This window comes from Ciconia boyciana, chromosome 8, assembly GCF_034638445.1.
Source record: "Ciconia boyciana chromosome 8, ASM3463844v1, whole genome shotgun sequence".
Lineage (NCBI taxonomy): Eukaryota > Metazoa > Chordata > Aves > Ciconiiformes > Ciconiidae > Ciconia > Ciconia boyciana.
In genome coordinates, this window is record NC_132941.1 from 21,309,259 (window position 1) to 21,330,791 (window position 21,533).

General features: G+C 35.0%; 1 protein-coding gene across 5 annotated transcripts in view; it reads right to left on the minus strand.

The window, feature by feature from the left end:
- The window catches only part of SCAPER (S-phase cyclin A associated protein in the ER), a 169,172-nt gene that overhangs the window by 82,286 nt on the left and 65,353 nt on the right, over positions 1 to 21,533 (minus strand). For all 5 annotated transcript variants that reach the window (XM_072870685.1, XM_072870684.1, XM_072870683.1 and 2 more), the window contains exons 21-22: positions 9,327 to 9,463; positions 5,017 to 5,082 (exon numbers count right to left, since the gene is read on the minus strand). In XM_072870685.1, coding sequence (XP_072726786.1) covers positions 5,017 to 5,082; positions 9,327 to 9,463 — 203 coding nt within the window. The remainder of the gene's footprint in view (positions 1 to 5,016; positions 5,083 to 9,326; positions 9,464 to 21,533) is intronic.

The following is a 21,533-nucleotide window of genomic DNA, read 5'->3' on the forward strand; positions in this document are numbered from 1 at the left end:
GAATAACAGCGGTTCCCATTTCCATACTATCTGAAGTGTCCCTTTACATAGTTTAAAAAAAAAAAAGGGGTAAGTAAAAAAAAAAAACCTACGTGAAAAAAACAATTCCTTCTTGCATGAGGAGAGACTGGCTGAAGTATTAGACTAGGCGGTTAAATTTTTTTTTCCTGCAATCCTGCTAACTCCCTTTAGGCATATGGCAATCTTTCATTACCTTATTGTCCCTGCTTGTATTAAAGGATGACAATTACACTTTGCTACCTGCAGATTGCTTTAACACTGAAATATATGGCCTTCGGATTAGAAGCTACTAAGTAGATGTAAGTAACACTAACTTTGTGAAAATGTTTTCCTCCCCTTTTAAAAATGTGCTCTGGTGGACACCAGAGAATGCTGCAAAGAGAAAGAGCCATCACCGACACACCTTTTGACAGGCTAACTTAACAGGCTGGACACTAAATAATTACATTCAGATCAGTTCCCAGAGAATACAAATTAATACTACAAATCCATCAAGAGTCCACCAGCATTTATAAAATGACCTAAGCGCCACCAGTGACCAACCAGTTAATGCACAGTGGAGAGAGGCCAGGGAGCAACAGACTGGCTGCTCCCAGGTGAGAATGTCTGTAGTTCTTTTCCTCGAAAGTCCCTCTCACCACATGAAATAGTTCAGAGAGCAAAATATCTACCAAATAAGGCAATACTTGGAATTATTTCCCCACACACATTAAGGGACACAATTTTTTTTTAACAGATACTAAAAAAAAAAAAAAAAATATCTGTTACGGACGTCTTCTAAAACTCTTGTTTCTAAAAAAGAACTACTTAGAGCCTTTCACAATCCCACTCAGGAATCAGATTCAGTACTCTGAAACTGAAAAAGGTATGTATACCATGTCTATCAAAGCAGGATAAACCTTGTCTGCTTATTGGTATTAGTGTATTACCAATGTAAAGCTTAGAAAGCACTTGGATCCGTGCTTCCTTAGTGTAAAAGGTTTTATAAATCTGAAAACCATGAACTAACAAGAACTACTGACACAATCTATCAGCTGCAGCAGGAAATCAGTGGTCTCATAATATTAAGGTGGCTTAATCTTAAAGGTGATCTAAAAAGGCTTTTTACCTGCCAAAGACTAATTCTGGGTTCTGTCTGTCTTCTGTAACAACTAACAACATGACTAAGAACTAAAATCAGATAAGAAATTGCATTCCATAAATGGTTTTTGTTGTTTGCAAAGACACAAGCAATTTGGGAGGAGAGGAGGGAGTAAAAAAATGTGGCATAAGCAAGGAAGCATAAGAGGAAGTTATATTTAATGATTTCATTCTAAACCACATTTGCTTCTGTTAAGCAAATAAATACATCTTCCAATTCTGTCACATTTTAAATGGAATTTAAAAAAACCTTTTTCATTTTTAAATTCCACTGCCCACTAAGGTAAAAAGTATTTTCTGTTCGTTAGTATACTTCCACTCCAATCTGAATATCTCAAACCTTCCTTTGGAATAAACAAAAAGTACTGGCATATGTTTTGACCACGAAGAACACAGTTAGCACCCTCAGTTTTTACCCACTTCATTCTGTGACGTGACTTTTCTCAATAACTTTGCAGATCTCCGGAGAACATGTATCAGATAGCTGTTAAGACTCCTAGTATTGGCAAGAGTTTGCTCTCTCTCAGCCAGGTACAGTAGCAGTTAATATTAGCTCATAGTACAGTACACTGTGTTCTGGCTAAAAAGCCAGTAGTCTAATTATTTTCATAGCTTCTCAATGTAATAATGTTTCACTGGAGATCTACTATTGTTTGTTTCTTTCAGCTGATTCTTCTTCCTACTGTTCTTGGTTAGGCAGGACCCTGTACTTAGTTCTGTTGAAAAGGTGTTTTCCTATTATTTTTTCCTGTATTAGTATGTTTTTCCATGTGAACAGATATGGCCTGGGCTAAAACTCTTGCCTCATGAAATGTCTTGTCCTCTCGTCCTTTCCTTTAAAGGGAGAGATAAAAATACCCTCCCCTATCCTTCTTCAATTTTTTTAATGTATTGTGTAGAGTAAACAAATTTTAATAGAAATAAACTGGGCTTCTGGTTGACTCACAAGACAGTCCTCTGTTTCTTCTTAAAAAGTCAGTTCATACTTGAGCTCCCATTGCTACCCCCTCAATATCAAAGAAGCTTGCAAACATTTGAGCCCTGATGGTAGGTAAAAAGTTGTGTAGTTTTGGAAATAACTGTAACTATGATATGTGAAACTATGTTCTAAAAATTTATATGTAAGCATCTGCTAGATCACTAGATTTCTACATGAAGACTGCAAAAGAAATCTCCCAGAAGATCTGTGGTGAAAGTGAGCTACACAGTGGCCATCACACTAGTTCACATCTGAAAGGGTACAGCCCTAACAGAGGCAATAAAGGAGGAAAATTAGAAAGCAGATGGAACAAAAGATTCTGCCTGAAAGCACACTAGCATTTCATTAAGTAAACAGAAATTAAAATGGTAAATTCAGAATCACTCAAGAGATTATGGAAAAAAAACCCAAACCAAACTGACTTTCTGTTGCACTGCAACTGAGACATAACTGATCAAATTACACCACTGACAATCAGAAGTCAGAAAGAAACTGAAGAGGAAGCACTACAGCTTATCAGTATTTTCAGAGTGACTCAAACGCCCCATATTTCCACTTTATGACAACTAGACCCTAATTTTTTATTTTCTGTTAGCAAAGAAAAGCAAAACACAGAAGCTACAAATCTAAAAGTCTTAATCTGCCATGAAACTAATCTTGAAAATTGAAGTGCTGATTATTAAGAAACGAAGCCAACAACACAACCTTCTTCCCCAATGTGTTTATGCAGGTGTGCCATCTGGTGGAGATGTTTCGTTTTCTTATGTCAAACCTCAGTGATGGATTTTTATTACTTTAAAATACATACTGAGATTCAGCAGCAGGTTTTCAAACTATTGAAAAGACTATGTGAAAGATAAGGCATACAGGCTAGCTGTATATTCAACCAAGGAAGCCTAACAGCAAGGATCTGAACATCTTAACCAACAGTAACGGATAAAAAAATGCTACCTTCAAGTATATCAGCAATTTAGGAGTGACAGAAGCAACCACAAAACATACAGGATCTGGTACAGGTTATTACCTCAGTCTGAAGACAAATATCTCCAAACTGGAAAGTAGTCATAATTTTAAGATGAAAGTATTTGAATCCAACTATTGAGACACCACAGCCTCTTGACTGACCTGCCACAGACTTCATGAACATGACTGTAAGAAAGGCATACCATCTGACCACTGTCCTGTTTAACAAAGAACTGTAAATGGGTGCCTCAGGAACATTAAGATCAGGACAAGCATACACAATCCTCTTTACTAATCCGTTTCTTGTCACCATTTTCAGCTTAGGAATCTCTTGGGCTGGATGTAGTTTCCTAGAACTGCAGTAATGCAGGTAAACTTTTAGCATCTGTGTGATTTTTTGTCAATGAGTTCCATACATCTAATTGCACACTGCATTAAGAATCACTGTGTTTGGTTTATTTTGAACCTGGCTCCATCTTCATTCTGTGCTCCCTCATTCTGGTACCCGGAAGTATAGCAAACAATCAACACCCATCTTTTCCATGCCATTTACGACCTTGTAGATCTCTGTAACGTATCCCCATTAAAACTTCCTCCCATTATCACTTTTCCTCTAGAATGAGAAGTACTAGTTTACTTAATCTCTAGTACAGAAGTTATACCAGAAATCATTACTGATTTCCTTTCCTCCCTTCTCTGAACCTTTAACAATTCCAGCATACCTTTTCTGAGATGAAGAACCAGAACTGCACATAGTATTCAAAAGATGTAGATGACCCCGGCATTTGTACATGATTACATTCTTTGTTCTGTTTTTGCTTCCTTCCAAATAATTTTAACAAAGGATTGCCTTTAACTGCTAAGAGTACTGAGCTGATATTTTCTTGGAACTACCTATCACTTCTGTAAATTCAAAGCCCACACTTTGTATGTGAAGATATAACTGAGTTCTGCCTTCCCCCTCCATTGTGTAGCACTTAATATACACTGGATTTCACCTGCCATTTTACTGCCAAGTCGCTCACTCTCTTCAAAACTATCATTCAGTATCAGCTTTTGTCCCTACTATCCTGAATATCTTTGCATCATCATCATCATCAAACTGTGTCACCTCACTGCTTGCCCTCTTTTCCCAAGTCACTTGTGAATATGTTGAACATCATTGGACTGCAGGACTCTACTGGTAACCTCCCTATTCTGCAAGGACTGATCATATACTCCACTTCTTTTCAGTTTTTTAACTGATTTCCATTTAGGCTACAGCTATATAGTTTCTTTTAAAAGCTTTGGTGAGAGACCTTGTCAAAAGCTTTTTGGAAATCCAAATATTCTGCATCTTTTGCCAACCAGTTTCAATGGAATCAGAAAGCAAAAGCTGACCAATTTTCAGTCTCAAACTAAGGAGGAGGAATTTGTCAGTGATAATAGGTCTTGTTTTAATCTTACCATCCACTGTTTTCATCTGTGCCTTATCATAGATACTAGAAGGTCTAGTCTTAAAAAAGCTCAATGCCCGATTAAGACATCCGTGCATTAAAATATCTGTGCTTTCACCTTATGAAGCTTTGTTTCTGACCAAATGGAGGCCAAACACAAGATTTTCAGTCCCAGAACTCCAGTGCTGAATTTTCACCATCAGTCTTGAAGTACAAAGCTGGAACCTTCTTGCTTCCAGGTAAGAAAAGGATAAGCATATGTTCTCTTTACTGTCGTATCTTACAGGGTTTAAGATATACAGTGCCTTCAGAAGAAATTACATTTATAAGGTCTGACCTTTTGTATTAGAAACTGATCTGTAATTCAAAATTGAGTGGGAACCTTACCACACCTGCTCCACTCGAAATTTCGGAAGCACTTTGCTACAGACAAGGAAAGAAAAAGTATATGTCTAAAATATAAAGTTAAATGCTTACTTGGCTTTAAATGGGGAATCAGAGACAGCATTTTTTGCTTCCATCAAACTCTCATATTCCTTTGCCCTGGAGGAGAAAATATTAATTATTATTGCCTATTGTCTAAATTGTACAGTATGTAATACCAGCAAGATAATTCTAACCTTTGAGTTTTTTCTATTTTATAGTAACACATTGCATTTCTGTCAATTCTGCCCTGTCATAATCCATACTGATGCTTAACTATTGGCCATTAACAATTTACAATTAATAGTACTACTTTAGAACATCAGTACACAAACGGTGTATTTGACTTTCCCAATGGTAGAAAATGGTACAAGTGATATATACAACAACTGCAGTAACCTATTGCTTAATATAAAATTATCACATTAATCTGATGAAAATATTAGTGATTTAGACATGTAGTGCAGATCAGAAGATCACTACATCGCAGAGATTACAATTAACATACAAATACTTTGTTATATTTACAGGTTCAGGAGGGTTTTTTTATGTAACTAATGTCTGTATTGTAACATAATGAACCTTGTTAGGCATACAGCATAGAAGTAAATACCTCCACGAATGACTGTTTTAGTGCTGGAAATAGAAACACAAACCTCTTTAGTCCTGTAAAAGTAGTATTTACACTGGCCACATGCCAAAAAGTAGGAAGAGGGAGACAAGACTTTTTTTCCCACTGCTTGTTTTGACTCCAGCCAGCCTGTGCCAACAGGTAAAAATCCTCACCAGCTCATCAACCAAAACAGGATGCACAGTGGCAACCCTGTAACCTTTTATAACGACACACATACACACACACACACAAAGTAAAACTAATCCAGACACTAGAGTGATGCAGAAAAATTCAATTCTCAGAGACAGGGCCCTGTGATGAAGAAACATTCAGCAGGCAGTAAAAGCATTTAGCTGTTAAAAAACGTTTGATCCATTAAAATTGCTCTTTTGACTTTTATTCTGAAATGAAGACTTCACAGATGCAACACGGATCTCTAGGAACTTCAAGGAGATCCACTGTGTTCAAGCCTCTTGAGGTTGTGTTCTCAGATGAACAAGGGACAACATCATTCATGGCTTGGAAAATTCTTCAAAAAAACTGTACACACACCTGAAGGAAACTTAACTGGCATGCTGGACTAAAACTGTGATTAGCTACGTGATCTGTCTCTACCAAAAGCACCCACAACAAGCCCCAGAGGAAATGTCAAAAGCCCTTCAGGACAGAATTAGAAAAAAAATCTGCCTTAGGGCAACTTTCACCCATAAAAACAGTGTTACCTATTAATTTTCAAGGTATTCTGAATATTAACTGCTGTCAGTTGACATTCTTGACAATTTTACAAATGTGCAATTGTTTTTTTCAAATCTAAGATTTTGACAATGGCTTCCAATGGGAAATGTGTTTCATTGCTGCACTGAACAAAAAAAAGTTTAGTAAAGACTTAATTCCTATTATTTTTCTCAGATACATATACTTCACCCAAGAGGATCAAGTTTTCCACAGCTACTCAAATTTTCCCTTGACTTGCTTAACCTATACAACTTACGCTACATGCAAATATTGTTACATTACCACTAGCTCTGATTTGTGGATCATCAATAAAACTATTAATCATAACTGAATTTAGTATTAAACATGAAGGTGAGATTCCTTTATTAACCTTTTGCCTTCTTTCCTGCCTCTTACCCAGAAACAACACATTTCAGCTTTCAGTTTTGTACAGACAAGTCAGTCAAACATGAATAATCACCTAAAATATGTTACGAAATGAACATGACTGGAGTGCTTTAAATCCATTGCAAAGCATATCTCAACTGTATATACTTTGTAGCTGGCAACTACACCTCTATTGCTTGAGGTTAGCTTTCATCAAGCCTCCTTTTGCCATGTAGGTCCCGAAGTATTCTTCTACTAGCAGCAGATACATGTTAACCTGAGATAATTTACTTAGCTATATATCAGTTGTTACTATAGCACCAGTTTAATGGCTTAAGGTTATAAATATAATCAAGACTAACAAAACTTCTCAACATATCTAATAACCCGTTGATCACCATTTGTCCCCTCATTCACCTCTGCCCTTCATTGCTTTGATACTGTAGTAGTGATTTAAGATACAGAAACTCAGGAGAGCAACAGGAACCTATTTGCATGCAGTTACTTATTTTTTCCAAGTTCAAAATATCACAGCTTCCTAGAAACTGAAATGAATATATAATTTTAAGTCTTGAGGTATAGGGGGGTTTGTTAAAACTATTTCTTTTTGTAGAGAAGACGAATAGTTGCAAATATGTACTAAAACATCATTTGTAGATAATCTGCTAACACCTTTGAAACTAGGTGAATGATCGACATCAAATGCTCTTCACCTTCCAACCATCCTCAATAAATTAATTATTAAGTACTTTAACTATATATTCCACTTAAGTTTTGAGTTGATTTTGAGCAGTAAACTCCCAGTCATCTGGCGGTAGTACTGTCCAGACTGTTGAGCAGAAACGTATTACGTAGATTATTTAATTTAGTATTTCATATTGTAATTCTGAGGTTATTGCTTTAATTGCTTTAGCCACATAACTTAAGATAATCCTCTTTCATCTTCTGAACATAGAAAACCTCCCCACCTCACCAGTAATAGGCTTACATGCAGGAACATGCAGGCAGTATTTGTCATTACTATGCCTATTGCTATTACTCAAGTGTCAATTATAGTAACTGTAGAAGACTGGTAAGACTTGCATGGCTACAATTCATTTCCCAAATGGATTTTTTTTTTCCCCTCATCAATTTGTTGTTTGCAATTCCATGGAACAACTTTTGCTTCATATTGCTACTGGACATTTTTGATTAGTAAGTCTTTTGTTACTTTGTAACTCTAAAAGTTAACACATTAGAAAACTCATGGTGGAAACTTCAATTTAACTCTGTTATCTCCAAGGTCAGTAATCCCATTGAAAAGTTTAGTCACCCTTTAAAACTAAAACCAAGCTTAATGAACATGACTTTCATGTCTCGCCAATATAACTCCTTTTAGATTTTGAAATGTTCACTGTATTTTTCAATAGTATATCACCTTCGTAAAATGATGCCCCTTTATTAGTTTTACTTAGAATTTTTGATGACGAATATGCTGACTCACCCAGCAGTATGATACATGAGAATTCAAAATGTTCTGAAAAAGTTTTTCAACTATCAGTGCTAATAAATTATTATTTGAACTTGTATTCCTAGGTCTGACAAATCCTTGACTAAATTAAACAGAAGCAGCTCTTGAGAAAGAATTAAAATTGGACCCAATAACTGCATTAAATCAACACGTAATGTGAATAACTCTGCATCTTGACCAATCAGAAACCTGGAAGAATATGTTATCCTGTTTCAACGGTATCTTCTAATGTGGTGGTTCAGAGAGTGGATTTGCTCATCCGAAGAGGAGAACAACCAGAAACAGTAACACATTGTAAAAGTATTGTGGTTTTGAAGACTAATGTGCCATTATTAGTACTATTAAAAGTTAATAAAACATCTCATTTTTACTGTAGCTTTAAAAATCCATTCAGGTGTTTTTCTCTTATCTGTAACCCTTCTTGCTCAAAAACAAGGCAGAGAAAATATGTAACAATGATTCTTACCTTCTGAGAAGTATTTTTAGACATAAATGCAAAAATATGTTATAATATTCAGTGAAGTATTAACCTCAGCTGGGGACTATTCAGCTACAAAGACTGACACTGCCAGTTCATAATATAATGATGTCCTGCATATCATACTGAGTTGCAGATGTCACTTTTTAGACTAATAACAAATTGCAGGTCTGACAACTCACTTTCCATTGAAAGATATTTTTAACTTTCTTTTTGTTGTGACAGGCAACAAAAAATGATTAAATTTAGTCATGGGATTTGACACTACAGCAGGCTGACTTCTATTTGTTGATTACTATTGATTTTCTTTGATACTTCATTTAAAAATCAATAGCTAGGAAAGAAAAATAGGTATGGTTTACACAAATTTAAACATGCTATTGTATGCTAGAAGAGGCTACAGTTTTGGCAGGGCACTGGCATCCAATTATGAGAAAAGCTCTTAACAGGTGAAACCAAGGGCTCCAGATCGATATTCAGTTTTCTTTCTCAATCAGAGAAAGTGGCCATAAATTAGGCTCATCAGTGTTATTTTCAAGACACTCCCAAAGCAAATAATTTTAAATTTTTTTTTAACCTTCCACTGCACTCATACTAAAGGACAAAAGGTAAAGTTTAGAACAAAACTTAAAGAAAAAAAATTAAAAAGAAATTTGTACTACCTGGAGTTCATCCGTGCCTTTAGCTTTTTGGCTTTCTTTTTAGTTTTTTGTTTCTCCTCTCCATCTTTTAATGGTTCCACAGGAACAGAACTCTCAATCACAATATCCACAATGTACTTTTTTAATGACAGGTGTTCCTGCAGAAAATATTGAAATAATATTTAATCTTACAGTATGTGATGGAGATTATAGATTATCTTCCCAGGAAGCAGCAGGGGTAAATATTTAACAGAAGGTTAAGAAACTGAAGAAAAAATTTAAAATAAATTTTGGAAAAGAGATTATTTCATACTGGAGAGAATACACCATTCTTACATTCTTACAAAGAGAAAAGAAATAATAATTACTGAGAGAAGTAAAGGAGAATAAATATTGTCCCTCACTTTCAAGAAACTATTACCTAACAGGTATGAAGTCCAAGTTGACATCCTCTCTCTTCTCCAAGTTGCCTTTTACAGCTACATGAAACCAATGCCCTGCCCTACCAGCAAAACTCATTATATTAAATGAACTAATTCTGGTTTATGATTTTAACTCTTCATGAAAACCTAAACTTGTCTTAACTTTTGTTAAAATACACCGAAACTATTCACTACTTACAATGTTACCATTTATTGATGGGAATACTACTTTTCCTCTCACATTAACAAATTTGCATTTAAGTAAAATATTGGTAAAATCTCAGTTGCCCACAGAAGAAATACTTTAATTATGAAATAGTACAGTTTTGACATAAAGGCATGCAAGAAAAGGGAATGTGATTACACCATGTGATTTTAAATAAATGCTTTGTTTCAAGATTTTTTAAAAATGTTACAAAAAATTTCCTGTTTCCTCAGAGGTACTTTCATTGAAAGTACAAACTACCCCAATGCAGTTCAACGTCTACATTTAAAATAAATATTTATAATTTAGAGATGAGTAACCAAAGCTATTCCCCTGAAGTTGTTCTCAATTTTGACTGACCTATACTATCCATGAATGGACATGTAGGTGCTTGTAACAATTCCAGTGACCAGCAGACTCTCCAGAAACTACACATGCAAACAAAACCCAAAAAAACCAAAAAAAACAAAACCAAACAAAACCCAAAAAACCCCCACAGCTGCTAAACTGTTGACTACTTTATTTTTCCTCAGTTCTCTCAAGTTAGAAATTTACTCAAAGTACTCTATGCAGCAAGTTAGATTTCAACAACCAAGAAGGATTTCTACTTGAGCGCTCCTTTGAAACCTACTTTTCAATTTAAATGTGCATTACTGACTTTAACCTCTTCTGAACTATCAATGTACTTCAGACCCTTGTCAGTGCAAGAAACTTACACAAATTTAATCAACACACATTTAAACCACTATAATGTCCTCAATTAGTCTACTTTGGTTGAAAAATATGCGTGACCCGATGTTCTGCATGATACTGTGATGTCCTTATATGATAATAAAAGACTAACAGACACATTCACACTATTGAAATCTCTCGTACAAATACCTCATCTGCAACAACTGAACACCATATCTCCATATTGCATTGTGGCTGCTTGTACTACTGGGCTACAAAAGCCAAATGTATCAGGTTTATTTTTACAAATAACAATAAACAACTAGTTTAACACCAGTTATTAGAATATATTTACCACATTTTTAATATACTGAGGCTTATTTTAGATTTGTTTTCTTACAGAATACTGAATACGTTATGAAGTATAGGTCACCATTGCTTACTAGGATAATTTATCCTTTAAAATTATTAGTGCCCATCAGATGTGGTTATTCCTTCCTTTTTGGTAAGTATCCTTCGAATCCAAAGTAAAAGGTGAAGTGTTAAAAAATTTATAGACAATATTTTCTAGAAAACAACCTATATTTTCTTCCACTGATTCAGGAAAATATTACGCCTGTTGAAAACAAAATAAATCTCTGTGAAATTTCCTGGAAAAAGACCATTTAGTTTTTGTAAAGCATTGCAGCAGTGTATAATGTAGCAATATATATTCGGTCAAAATAGTAATTGAAATTTCTATCTTAAATCATATGAATGCAAAATGAATGCTGAATTAATATTAGACATAAGAAATCAAGCATAATAATCTAAGCAAATTAAAAAAATAACACTGACTTTAACTTGGCTATACTGCCTACCCTGTATAACTCCCAGTACACCTGAACATTTTTTCCCCCAATGTATTGTTCAAGTTGTTCAAACCACAGATATTGCTATAATCCATATGCAACAGTAATTCTAACAGCTTTTGTAAGCATTTTCCCCCTCCTTAATATCATCCATTTAATTCTAGCAAGAAGTGCTTAAAGGAAAGCTTTCTTAAGGTATCTCAAAAGGCTGTCCCCTTTGAGCATGATTCAGTAGTATAAGACTAGGAAAATACCCCAGTTTTTGATGAGTTAGTTCTTAAGCAACCTGTAGTAGCATAGAACATAAACCACCCCAGTGCTGGTTATGAAATCCCAGTTCATTTTTGTCTTCTGAGAGAGATGTACCCCCGAACACCTACTTAAAAATAGCCTGTCCCTTAAACTTTCTTTTAAAAAACAAAAACCTGGTCATAAGGCTCAAACTTCACAGGAAACTGATGGTTTCAAGTTTTTCAACGGTAAGAAAAGAAAGGACTTCCTCAGAACAGACTATGACACTTACTCCTACTTTGTTACCAAGCTTCAGGGTCACTTAACCAGTGACTTTTTGTGGATGTTCAGTTATTAAAAAGAAAGAAAGATATGAATTATTTCAGTGGGATTTGATATGTACATCCCTGCTTTCCAAATTGAACAAATACACCTTAGCATTACAATTTACCATTAGTTTATTTCATGTCTTATGAGTGAGATGAAGGACTGATAATATACAAAACTAACAAGGACTATTACTATAGTTCTACATGTTTGTTCAACAGTGAAACTCATTTTTTGTTTCATCAGATCTTCAAACTATTTACCATGTCCTTCAAAGTGACAGCAGAGCAAAATGAAATTAACACTGCGCTTTGAAATGGACACCACCTTACAAAAGGGGCAGAACATCTCCATCCAGGTGCAGTCAGCCTGCTGTCCTCCTGCTGCATGATGGCAACTGCAAACAAGGTATCAGACTTCCGCTAAGCAGAAATGAGTGAGACAAAGCCTTGTATCCCCTTAGCAGACACTCATGTCTTTTTCCAAATCTTATCTGTGGCTTAGCAGATGACTCAAAGAGAACTACAGGGTTCAACAAGCACATTCATTTATCAGCCTGTGAGGGCCAAAAGAGATCTTGCTATCAATAGCACACAGGATGGTTACAAACCATTTTGTTCAAGTGAACTCAAGCACCTTCGTGAACGATGTTTCTCAGAGTTCTCAGCTTTCACGTGTGGCAGTTTGGATTAATATCAGACTTCATACATACAGCTCATTAAAGTAAGACTAGAGTAATAATACCTTGTGTCACAAAAACAGTCACTTTTTGAAGGTACAGATCAAAGCATAGAATTATCATAGTAGGCAGATCTACACCATTCAGGTGTGAAACAAGTATAACTAATAGCTTAGTATTGAATGACATCTGAAGATAGCTGCTGCTATATTATGCTTCAGAGCAGTGTAGAAGTATTTATTCCCATGTTTTATTAAGCTCCTACTAGTTATCTGAAAAAAAGGCTTTTAAATCCACTTTTAAATCCACTTCCATCACATTGAAGTACAGTATGTCCAATTCTTTAAATAATTAAATTCATGATTAATTTTACTTGCAACAACCACTGGTTGGACAGGTTAACATACCAAGTGTAAGTGTAAGGAAGTGAGTGAAGCCAGTGCAGTGTTTAGAAAGTAAACTTGTTTCATCTTCGGAATGCTTTTATTTAAGCAATAATGAAATTATTGAATTTCAGGTTTTTTAATTTCTAATAAAGGTAATGCAAAATAACTGGGTAATCTCATCAGGTCTTCCTGAAAGACTTTTACTTTTTTTATTATTATTTTTATATAAGTAAATGCTAAATACAGTAAGAATTATTAAGACTTATTTACCCTCTCCATAGAGGCATTCTGGGGTTTGTTTTTATGACAATGTGAAGGGGCGTTACTGGCCTGATTCTGTGCTATGTTGAGCATATTCTGACTGATAATCACCCCAAACCCTCAAATATTAGTAAACCATCAGACCTTTGGAGACTTTAGGCCATTATAAATGCAAAGCATTATTAGGTAAAGGCTCTTTTCTAATGAAAGCTTCTGTTACTAAAATCTGTATTCACACCTAACAAAAATGTTCATTGCAGTTTCAGTTTCTATACTAGCGATCTCAATTTTAGGTGTGCAACTTCTCAAAAGCTTTCTATTAAAGACTTATGTATGACAAAAGACATACATAGGACAAAACCAGCAAAATTACTAACACAGCACTTTTTATCTCAGGGTTAAAACAGCACCAGCTGTGATGGTCGTTATGTTATCAGATTTCTGCCATCATTTTTCATACTTGATAACTCATCCTTTAAGTTGCACAGCTGAGATCAAGTACGTCACAAAATAAGGTATCAACTTTCATGAAGATGGCAGAATCTGTGCCACAAAGAGCAGTTAGTCTGTACTACACTGTGATGTACAGCCACAAAATATGGAAACAAGAATTGAGTGCTGATATATTTTTTCATGATCATCTGGATATATTCCTCTATATATTCTTGGATGGTGATGGCTCAGTGATGCATTGGAGTAGAAATACTCCTGCTATTTCTCTCCAGTGTTATTTACATGAATTCACGAAAACTAAAGGTTGTTTTTAACAATCACAAGGTATACCGTACCTGTTTCTCAGAGGGAGACTGTCTTTTACTGAAAAAGTTCATGAAACATAAGTTAACCTGGTAAATATATACAAGTTGATATTTAATGGCATTCTGTATAGACACATCTTGTCATTTGGGATCTTTAAAAATCAAGCCATATAGATCTCTAATAATTTTTTTATATAACACTGACATTTTTAGAACAACTGAAATAAATTTCCTGTACAAGTTTCAGTACTTCGTTTACAGGCAAGGTGATATGAACTAATATTAAATGCATGTGTAAAACTGCAGCCACAACAAAGCAGACAAGATAGAAATTAGATTATTCACAAAAAATGCCTTTGCTTTTCCTCTCTTCTCCCTCCATCCTCAACTGTTCTGATTTTTAGTCACTGAGCATCCTGAAGCTTTCCCAGTGCAACAGATGGGCCTCATCTACAAACTACATGAGAAATCAGAGTTGCCAAAACCATTATAGCTAAAACTAGTAAGGTCACCCATGAAGTCACATTCTTGCTGGTTATTACCTAGTACCATTCAACTGCCTGAAACAGAAAAACTAACCAGTTTATTTCATATCTTGAAGTCGCTAATTTTAGTTGACTAAGCACTTCTCATAACAAAGTTTTTCTCTAGACGCTGAATTACACCCCTTTTTCTTATATGACATGGTTATATTACAAGGATTACAGTATTACTGTCAATATTCTCTGAAATAAAGTAAATTTTTCAGACTCCAGAACAAACATAATTCCAAAATTTTTCCATGAAAAGCATAGCAAATACTACAAAATGCTGAAATGTTATACAGTTGAATATGGTCCACTTCAGTTTGGATGAGGAAAACCATACCATAAACTGGATTCTGAACCTTGGTAATCTGTATAAAATACAACAGCTGGAGAAAAGATTTCCTAATTGACACCCTCTTCATACAATACCCATTCACAAGACCAATAGTCTTGTCTAGCTCTCCCCATTTAATGCCCTGATTACAGTAACAACATCCATGTATCAGATCTTGGCAGATGAAATACTGGATATGTAAGTATTTATCAAACCAGAACACAACTGCAAAATTATTTTCCCACCCAACCTCTTTGACTACGACACTTGTGGCGCTCTGTATTACATATAAGCTACTATTCATTTCACTACTCAGCAAATATTTATAGTAACATTATTAAATTGTGATGTAAAGTGTGCCAAACAAAATTCTTCCTAACAAAATTTCCTCATTCTAAAATTAGGAGTGAGCGTAACACAAATACTTATTTCCCTTTCCTTTCTTTTTAAGTAAGTGTTGCCTTTTTATGAATTCTGTCTGGGGCAAGATTGCATAGGTAGGACAATATTGCAGTAAAGCATCTGTATTTGCTCAAGGTGAGAAGAAAAGCACAGCCTGGCATTTGGTGCTGTAGGGCAGTCATAACTTAAGATTCTCTGTTCTCTTGTGTGCACGTCGCTCCTTGCTGGCTCTCATGAAGCACAATATTCCTCCCAATATGCAGTGGTAACAGCCAGGGAAGGAAGGCTCTGAAAGTCCTCCAGTCTGAAGCCAGTCAGTCGCTGGCAGGAGTGGCCAGGATCGTCACCTAGTATATCAAGTATTTTCTGCCGCTTTCTATAAGCTCTGAAGGGTCCTGTGCTACCACAAAGCAGCACTGCAGTGAAATCCTATTGTCTAGCAATAGGCATGCAAAAAAAACCCAACAAAACAACCAACCTTTCCAATCTATAGTCCATTTTATTCAGAGTGTGACACAGTGCTTAATTAGCTATGTTTCCATTATGTATAAACTAACCAATTCATATAAGTGAAAAACCCTTCTGGCTATTGGACTTTCACCCAAAAAACTGAGCCAAAATGACTTTCTTGGAATCTGAAAAGTTTATAGGTTTTTTTTCTCTATTATTTTTCATTTTCATTCCTTTCTGTACTTCTGGATTCTGGCCAGAACTGAAGCAGAAGTGCCAGAATACCGTAAGACTAGTTATTATTTTTGTATTCTTTCCAACCTTGAATCCGCAAGTTTGGAAAGAAAAGGCATTCTTATAAGTTTTCTAACCCAATTCTGCAGACCAAGGCAACTTGAAAAATATCTGACTCTAGCTATTTATCTAAATTCGATCTTCAGAACTTCCAAACACTTGTTTTTACTTGCCCTCTCATATCAGCATTAAAATAATAAACATGAGGAAGATTATAAAGAAATACTTTTAGTAGCTTATATCACATAATAATTGCTGTCATTCATTTACCATTTTAATTGAAAAAAAAAGGCAAATGGAGTATTTTGTATAAACGTAAGGTATATAGGGAATATATTCTAGCAAATCAATAGGTAACTATTCTGAAGCCTACATATATCTTTTGGATTAACATCTTTACCTGTTTCAAAACAAAAAATATCCTGTAACTGCAGAAAATAATTTAAAAATGTTTTCGATATTTATTACCAATGTCAGGAATAACAGTCTCTTACTTTTATATAATCACTTAAGGGATGTATTTGCCAAATTTTGAAGAGGTTTTTAAGGTTCAATTCTAAATCATGTTACCACAGGAATACTTGTTCATTATTTTATTACATGTTTCAACAGAACTCCTCAGTATTTTATTTTTTTCCTCATAGTCTAGGACAATATTTAATATGGAAAACAGATGCTGAAGCAGACTATGAGTTATATCAAATGCAAAATTCAATTTTCAACATTATAACCAACGACAGCTTGAAACACAAATGGTTATTAATGCTTAATCATAAAGAGATCAAATGTTTGTGATAAAATACTGTTATAATACCATAGGTCATGATCCACTCCAAAATATGGAGAAGATTAAAAATAAGGAAGGTATTTACCTGTTACCATTAATAAGAGTTATTATAATTGAAGAAACAGGTTATAAAAATAGAGCAATGGATACTCAAATATTATTTTCTCAAAATCAAGATTTTAATTATTCACATTTCTATGCTAGAATGTACTTTAGAAGATCAGTGTAGAGCATTAAAAAACTTTCATTATTCATTCAAAACTGAAGATGACCTTTTGTTGTAAAAGTAGTTTTTCCTTCACTTCTTGTTTTTAATTAAGATTAATTTTTTTAAATGAGGGACTGATAATGCTTTTTAGCATGTCCAAACTAAATACTATTTTTACTGATAACACTGACTGCACTTTTAGTCCCCTTGTTTGTCCATAAATTCAATGATATGACAGCCTGCCACTAAGACAAATAGCAAATAATATTCTGAATAGTAGGTTCAGATATTTCTTGGGATTTTTCATATCAGTCCCTTTCCCACTTGTCACTCCAAAATGTGGGAACAGAAGGCAAAGCAAAGCTGTTTGCTTCACGAGAATAAGAATTCTGCATACTGGACATGGAAAGCATCACTCTGCAGATTAGGGAAGAAAGCTGGAAGGCACTGACATTATCATCTGGCTGCAAGGACAAGCAAGAGAGAGGGACAAATGAGAGTGCAGTTGTCCCTGCCAGAAGTAGTTTTTCTTACTGGCTGTGAATGTTCAAGATATCCAAGCCAAAAGGAGGAAGGGTGCAGCTGTTGGCAACGATCTATCACAATTAAAGACATGGCCAATAAACAATTAATCATGTACATTTTTGCAAAGAAAAACAACACTTTATAATATATTAAAGGTAAGAAGCTATTGCTGCACGAAGTACAAAAAACTAGAATTGATGTATAGAGTACTGAGAGACCTTCTGCAAACTGCATCATGGATTAAACTTTATAATTATATGATGGTTCATGACACCTTCTTCTAGGATGAATGTATTCACAGCAGAATTACAAGGCCAGAGTTCCTGTGCTGAAAGGAGCACAGGTATCCAACAGATATGAAACATCCGTAAACAAAAATGGACCACAGATGCTTGGCCTAACTCGATTCCTCTAGCAACATACAACCCCTCTCTAAAAAAAATCCTCCCTTCCTCAGAAAAAAAAAAAATTGAGTAAAGCAAACTCAACCAGAACCTGGGGCTTTATCACAATTGGGAGTTCTTGTTTGTAGGTGATTTACAGATTGCTTCCACTGAGCAACAGAGAAGAAAAATGGGCTACTGTTGGAAGACTATAATCAGACACCGAGAAAAAAAAAAAAAGAATTTACAATGAAGTCTATATTCTGTAACTCTGTGGATAAAAGAAACAGGAATATTGTTCAACATATGACCAAACTGTACATACCACTGTATTACCCAGAAATGACTTAAGTATGATATACCACCAGAGCAGAGTCAAGATCATCTCCTTGTACTGTAATGGTCATAAGGATCATTCAAATGTGCAAAAGAGACTGGAGTGTAAACGTACACCAGAATGAGACCAAGGCTGCAAATGTTAGGCACACAGAGTTCATAGTCAAAAAAAAAAAAAAAAAAAAAATCAGACTCACAGAAAGCCTTAGTCCAGAGCCTTGAATAATCAAACACAAGAGAAGAGCTTAAAACTGAATGCTAAGGACTTTCATTACTTAAGAGTGAAACTCAGAATAAATAAAGATGGCTAGAAACATCCTTGGCAACACAATACAATAGACATGCAACATACACATGAATGTTCAAGAAGAAAAAAGAGAACTATTAATCTTGCATAACAATTTTTAAAAGACCACATTCCCACGGGTATAAATACCTCAAACTCCTCTATTAGATGAAATGAAAGAACGGTTCATCTTCACTGTTATTATTTTCCATTTTGCTTAATTATATCTTTCAGACAGGTTAGCAAAGGAGTTCATAGGATATTATTCTTCATTTAAATATAAGAACTTGAAAACACTGTGATTCAGAAGGGAAAACAAAAAGCATTTTTCCCAATACTGCTAAGGCTGAAGCAACACAACAGTAGTTATACGTAACTTAATTTTAATGAAAACATACTGAATTAAAAAAAATAATTAGCAAAGTCCAGGCATCACCATGTCTCTAGACAAGAAAGCTCCTTGTAAATACAGAAGAAAAAGAGCAAAGGTCAGGCATGAACACATTCCGACATCTCTTTCCCGCAGTAATTTCCTCTGTAAGAAATAATGGAAGCAGCACACAACTTTGAAAAAACAGCTCAATTTCTTAAAGAAAAACAACCCCTCACCCCTAAAAAGCTTTTAGAAAGTCAAACTCGTATGAACATCAACTTTGCTTGTGTGTTGTGCTAGCCATAAACCTTACATGGCTGGAAAAGAACTCATACCAGCACAACTCTGCTTTCTCAGGCAGCCTCTCACCACATCCTGGTAAAAGCGCAGTCCTGCCAGTGTAACAGTGTCTGTACCAGGGGAACTTGCCAGCGCAGTCATGCACATTGTAAATCAGACCCTACTACAATCTAGACAGACCTGTGCCAGAAAAGACTTGCACTGCAACTGCCAGCCAACTTGACAACCCACACTACAGAGTAAGCTTTAGTCACTGACTATCTGGGTTTTTTCACAAGGAATGTGGGTGGGCTCAACCAACCATGTCTTTCTATAAATCCTCACATTTTAACGCTGTCTGTCTTCAGACAACAACAATCTCTTTGCTCCATCACAGGATTATATTTTCATTTGATCTAAATATACCTCTAAGAAGTTCTGTGTTTCATTTATATCATCACAACAGAGTCAGTTTTTTTTCCCTGATAAAAAAAAGCACATTTTCCACATATGCAAACAAAGGTTCATTAATATTCCTCCATCCTGCTTTGGAATACATAAAATTCTAGCATGCACCTTATATAAATTAACCAAACCCCTGCCAAGTTATCTATTTCATGTTTTTTAGAAGTACTTTTCACTTATTAGAAACATTCATAGACTGCATAGAATTACATGATTTATACTCTAAAAAGTGCCTTTAAACCATGGTATTTAACTGACAGGAGATATAGACAAGAGATAGGACAATGGTTCAAAGGAAGCAAGCTGTAAGGATTACTGATGTTATGTGTATTTCTCAGAGTAAACTAGGATAGACAAGAAAGGCAAAGAAAAAAGGGAAAGTAGAGGGGCATAAAAATTAATAGATAATCTAGGAGCTACAGGTGGGGGCAAATGTCTGCAAGGTCCTTGCAGAGATTCAGTCTAATGAAATCACCATTTGTTGTCCTATGGCTTTCAGCAGGCACCTTTTCAGTTATGGCCTTTGTGTCAAAAGCCCTTTGTATCACACAGGCTTTGATTCAGCAAAACAATTAGTCATAACTTCAAACATACTAATTGATTCCAGTGAAGTCAATGAAAACAAATTGCATACATTGTTTACATCTTTTGCTGAACCGAAAGTAATATGAATATTAAGAGAGGGGACAGGAAATCAATAGCATAGAAAATAGCAATATAAAAAGAAGGTGAAGCTGTAAGTTTGATGGAAGACGACATGCATTTAGGCAGAGAGAGAAAATGTAGACAGAACATGGTTACTGCACTGAAGATAATGGTGAAATGATGTGGGACAGTGATAGCATTGCAAGTTCCAGAAATACAATGAAGGAAAGAAGACTTTTAGCCTGAAGCCTACCCTGCTGAAAGAGTTTTACCATCTACATGAATGAATGTATTTATAAGAGATGGGACAAAAGAAAAGTTAAAAAGGAAATAAGAAATGTGACTACAACTTAATTTGCTTTCACATGATAACCACTGTTTCAATATCAATAGATTTTTGCTTTAAGAGAAATCTACATCCTTTTCAGCTGGAGACTAATAAATACCCAAATGAAGAAACCCCAAAAAGCTGAGATGAAATGAAGCTGTCATACAATCTTAGAAATAACTTCATGCTTTTTCATTTTTAGTATCTTAATTCAAAACAAAACTACTTTCTTTGCGAGTTTCACCAAATATATCACATCTACAAGTGAATTCATCTTATTGATGATCTAATACTAGCTGTCAGCTCTTGCACAATATATGCCGGAATTAAGCACAATAAATGCCTAATTCTAGAACAATGGAAAACTTTTCCAACATGAAGTCTACTTTTACCTCTGAAAATGTTTGTAAAATAACAGAACCTATAGATGCTACAGCAAAGGGAAAAAAACCTAGAATATAATAGTTTCTTTTTATATCTGGCAAGATCAACTACCAGCATCCACCTGGCCCAGAGAAAGTAGTGTCAATGATCATCCAGTACAGCTTTTAACTTTTTGCTTACAGTCAAATCAACCAACAAAAACCCTTACTGTGTAAAGACATATTATGCAATCACTTACTTAAATCAGTTTCCAAAGTCTTAAGGAGATACTTAAATCTTACCTTCTGTGATATCAATACGGTCAAAATAAACATATTAGAATTTCTTTATCATTACTTGAGAAATCACAGAAGGACTTCAATGGTCGGATTACAATTTAAAAAAAGCTTTCTTTCTAGGCAGCTACCTATTATACTTAACAGGCTTAACG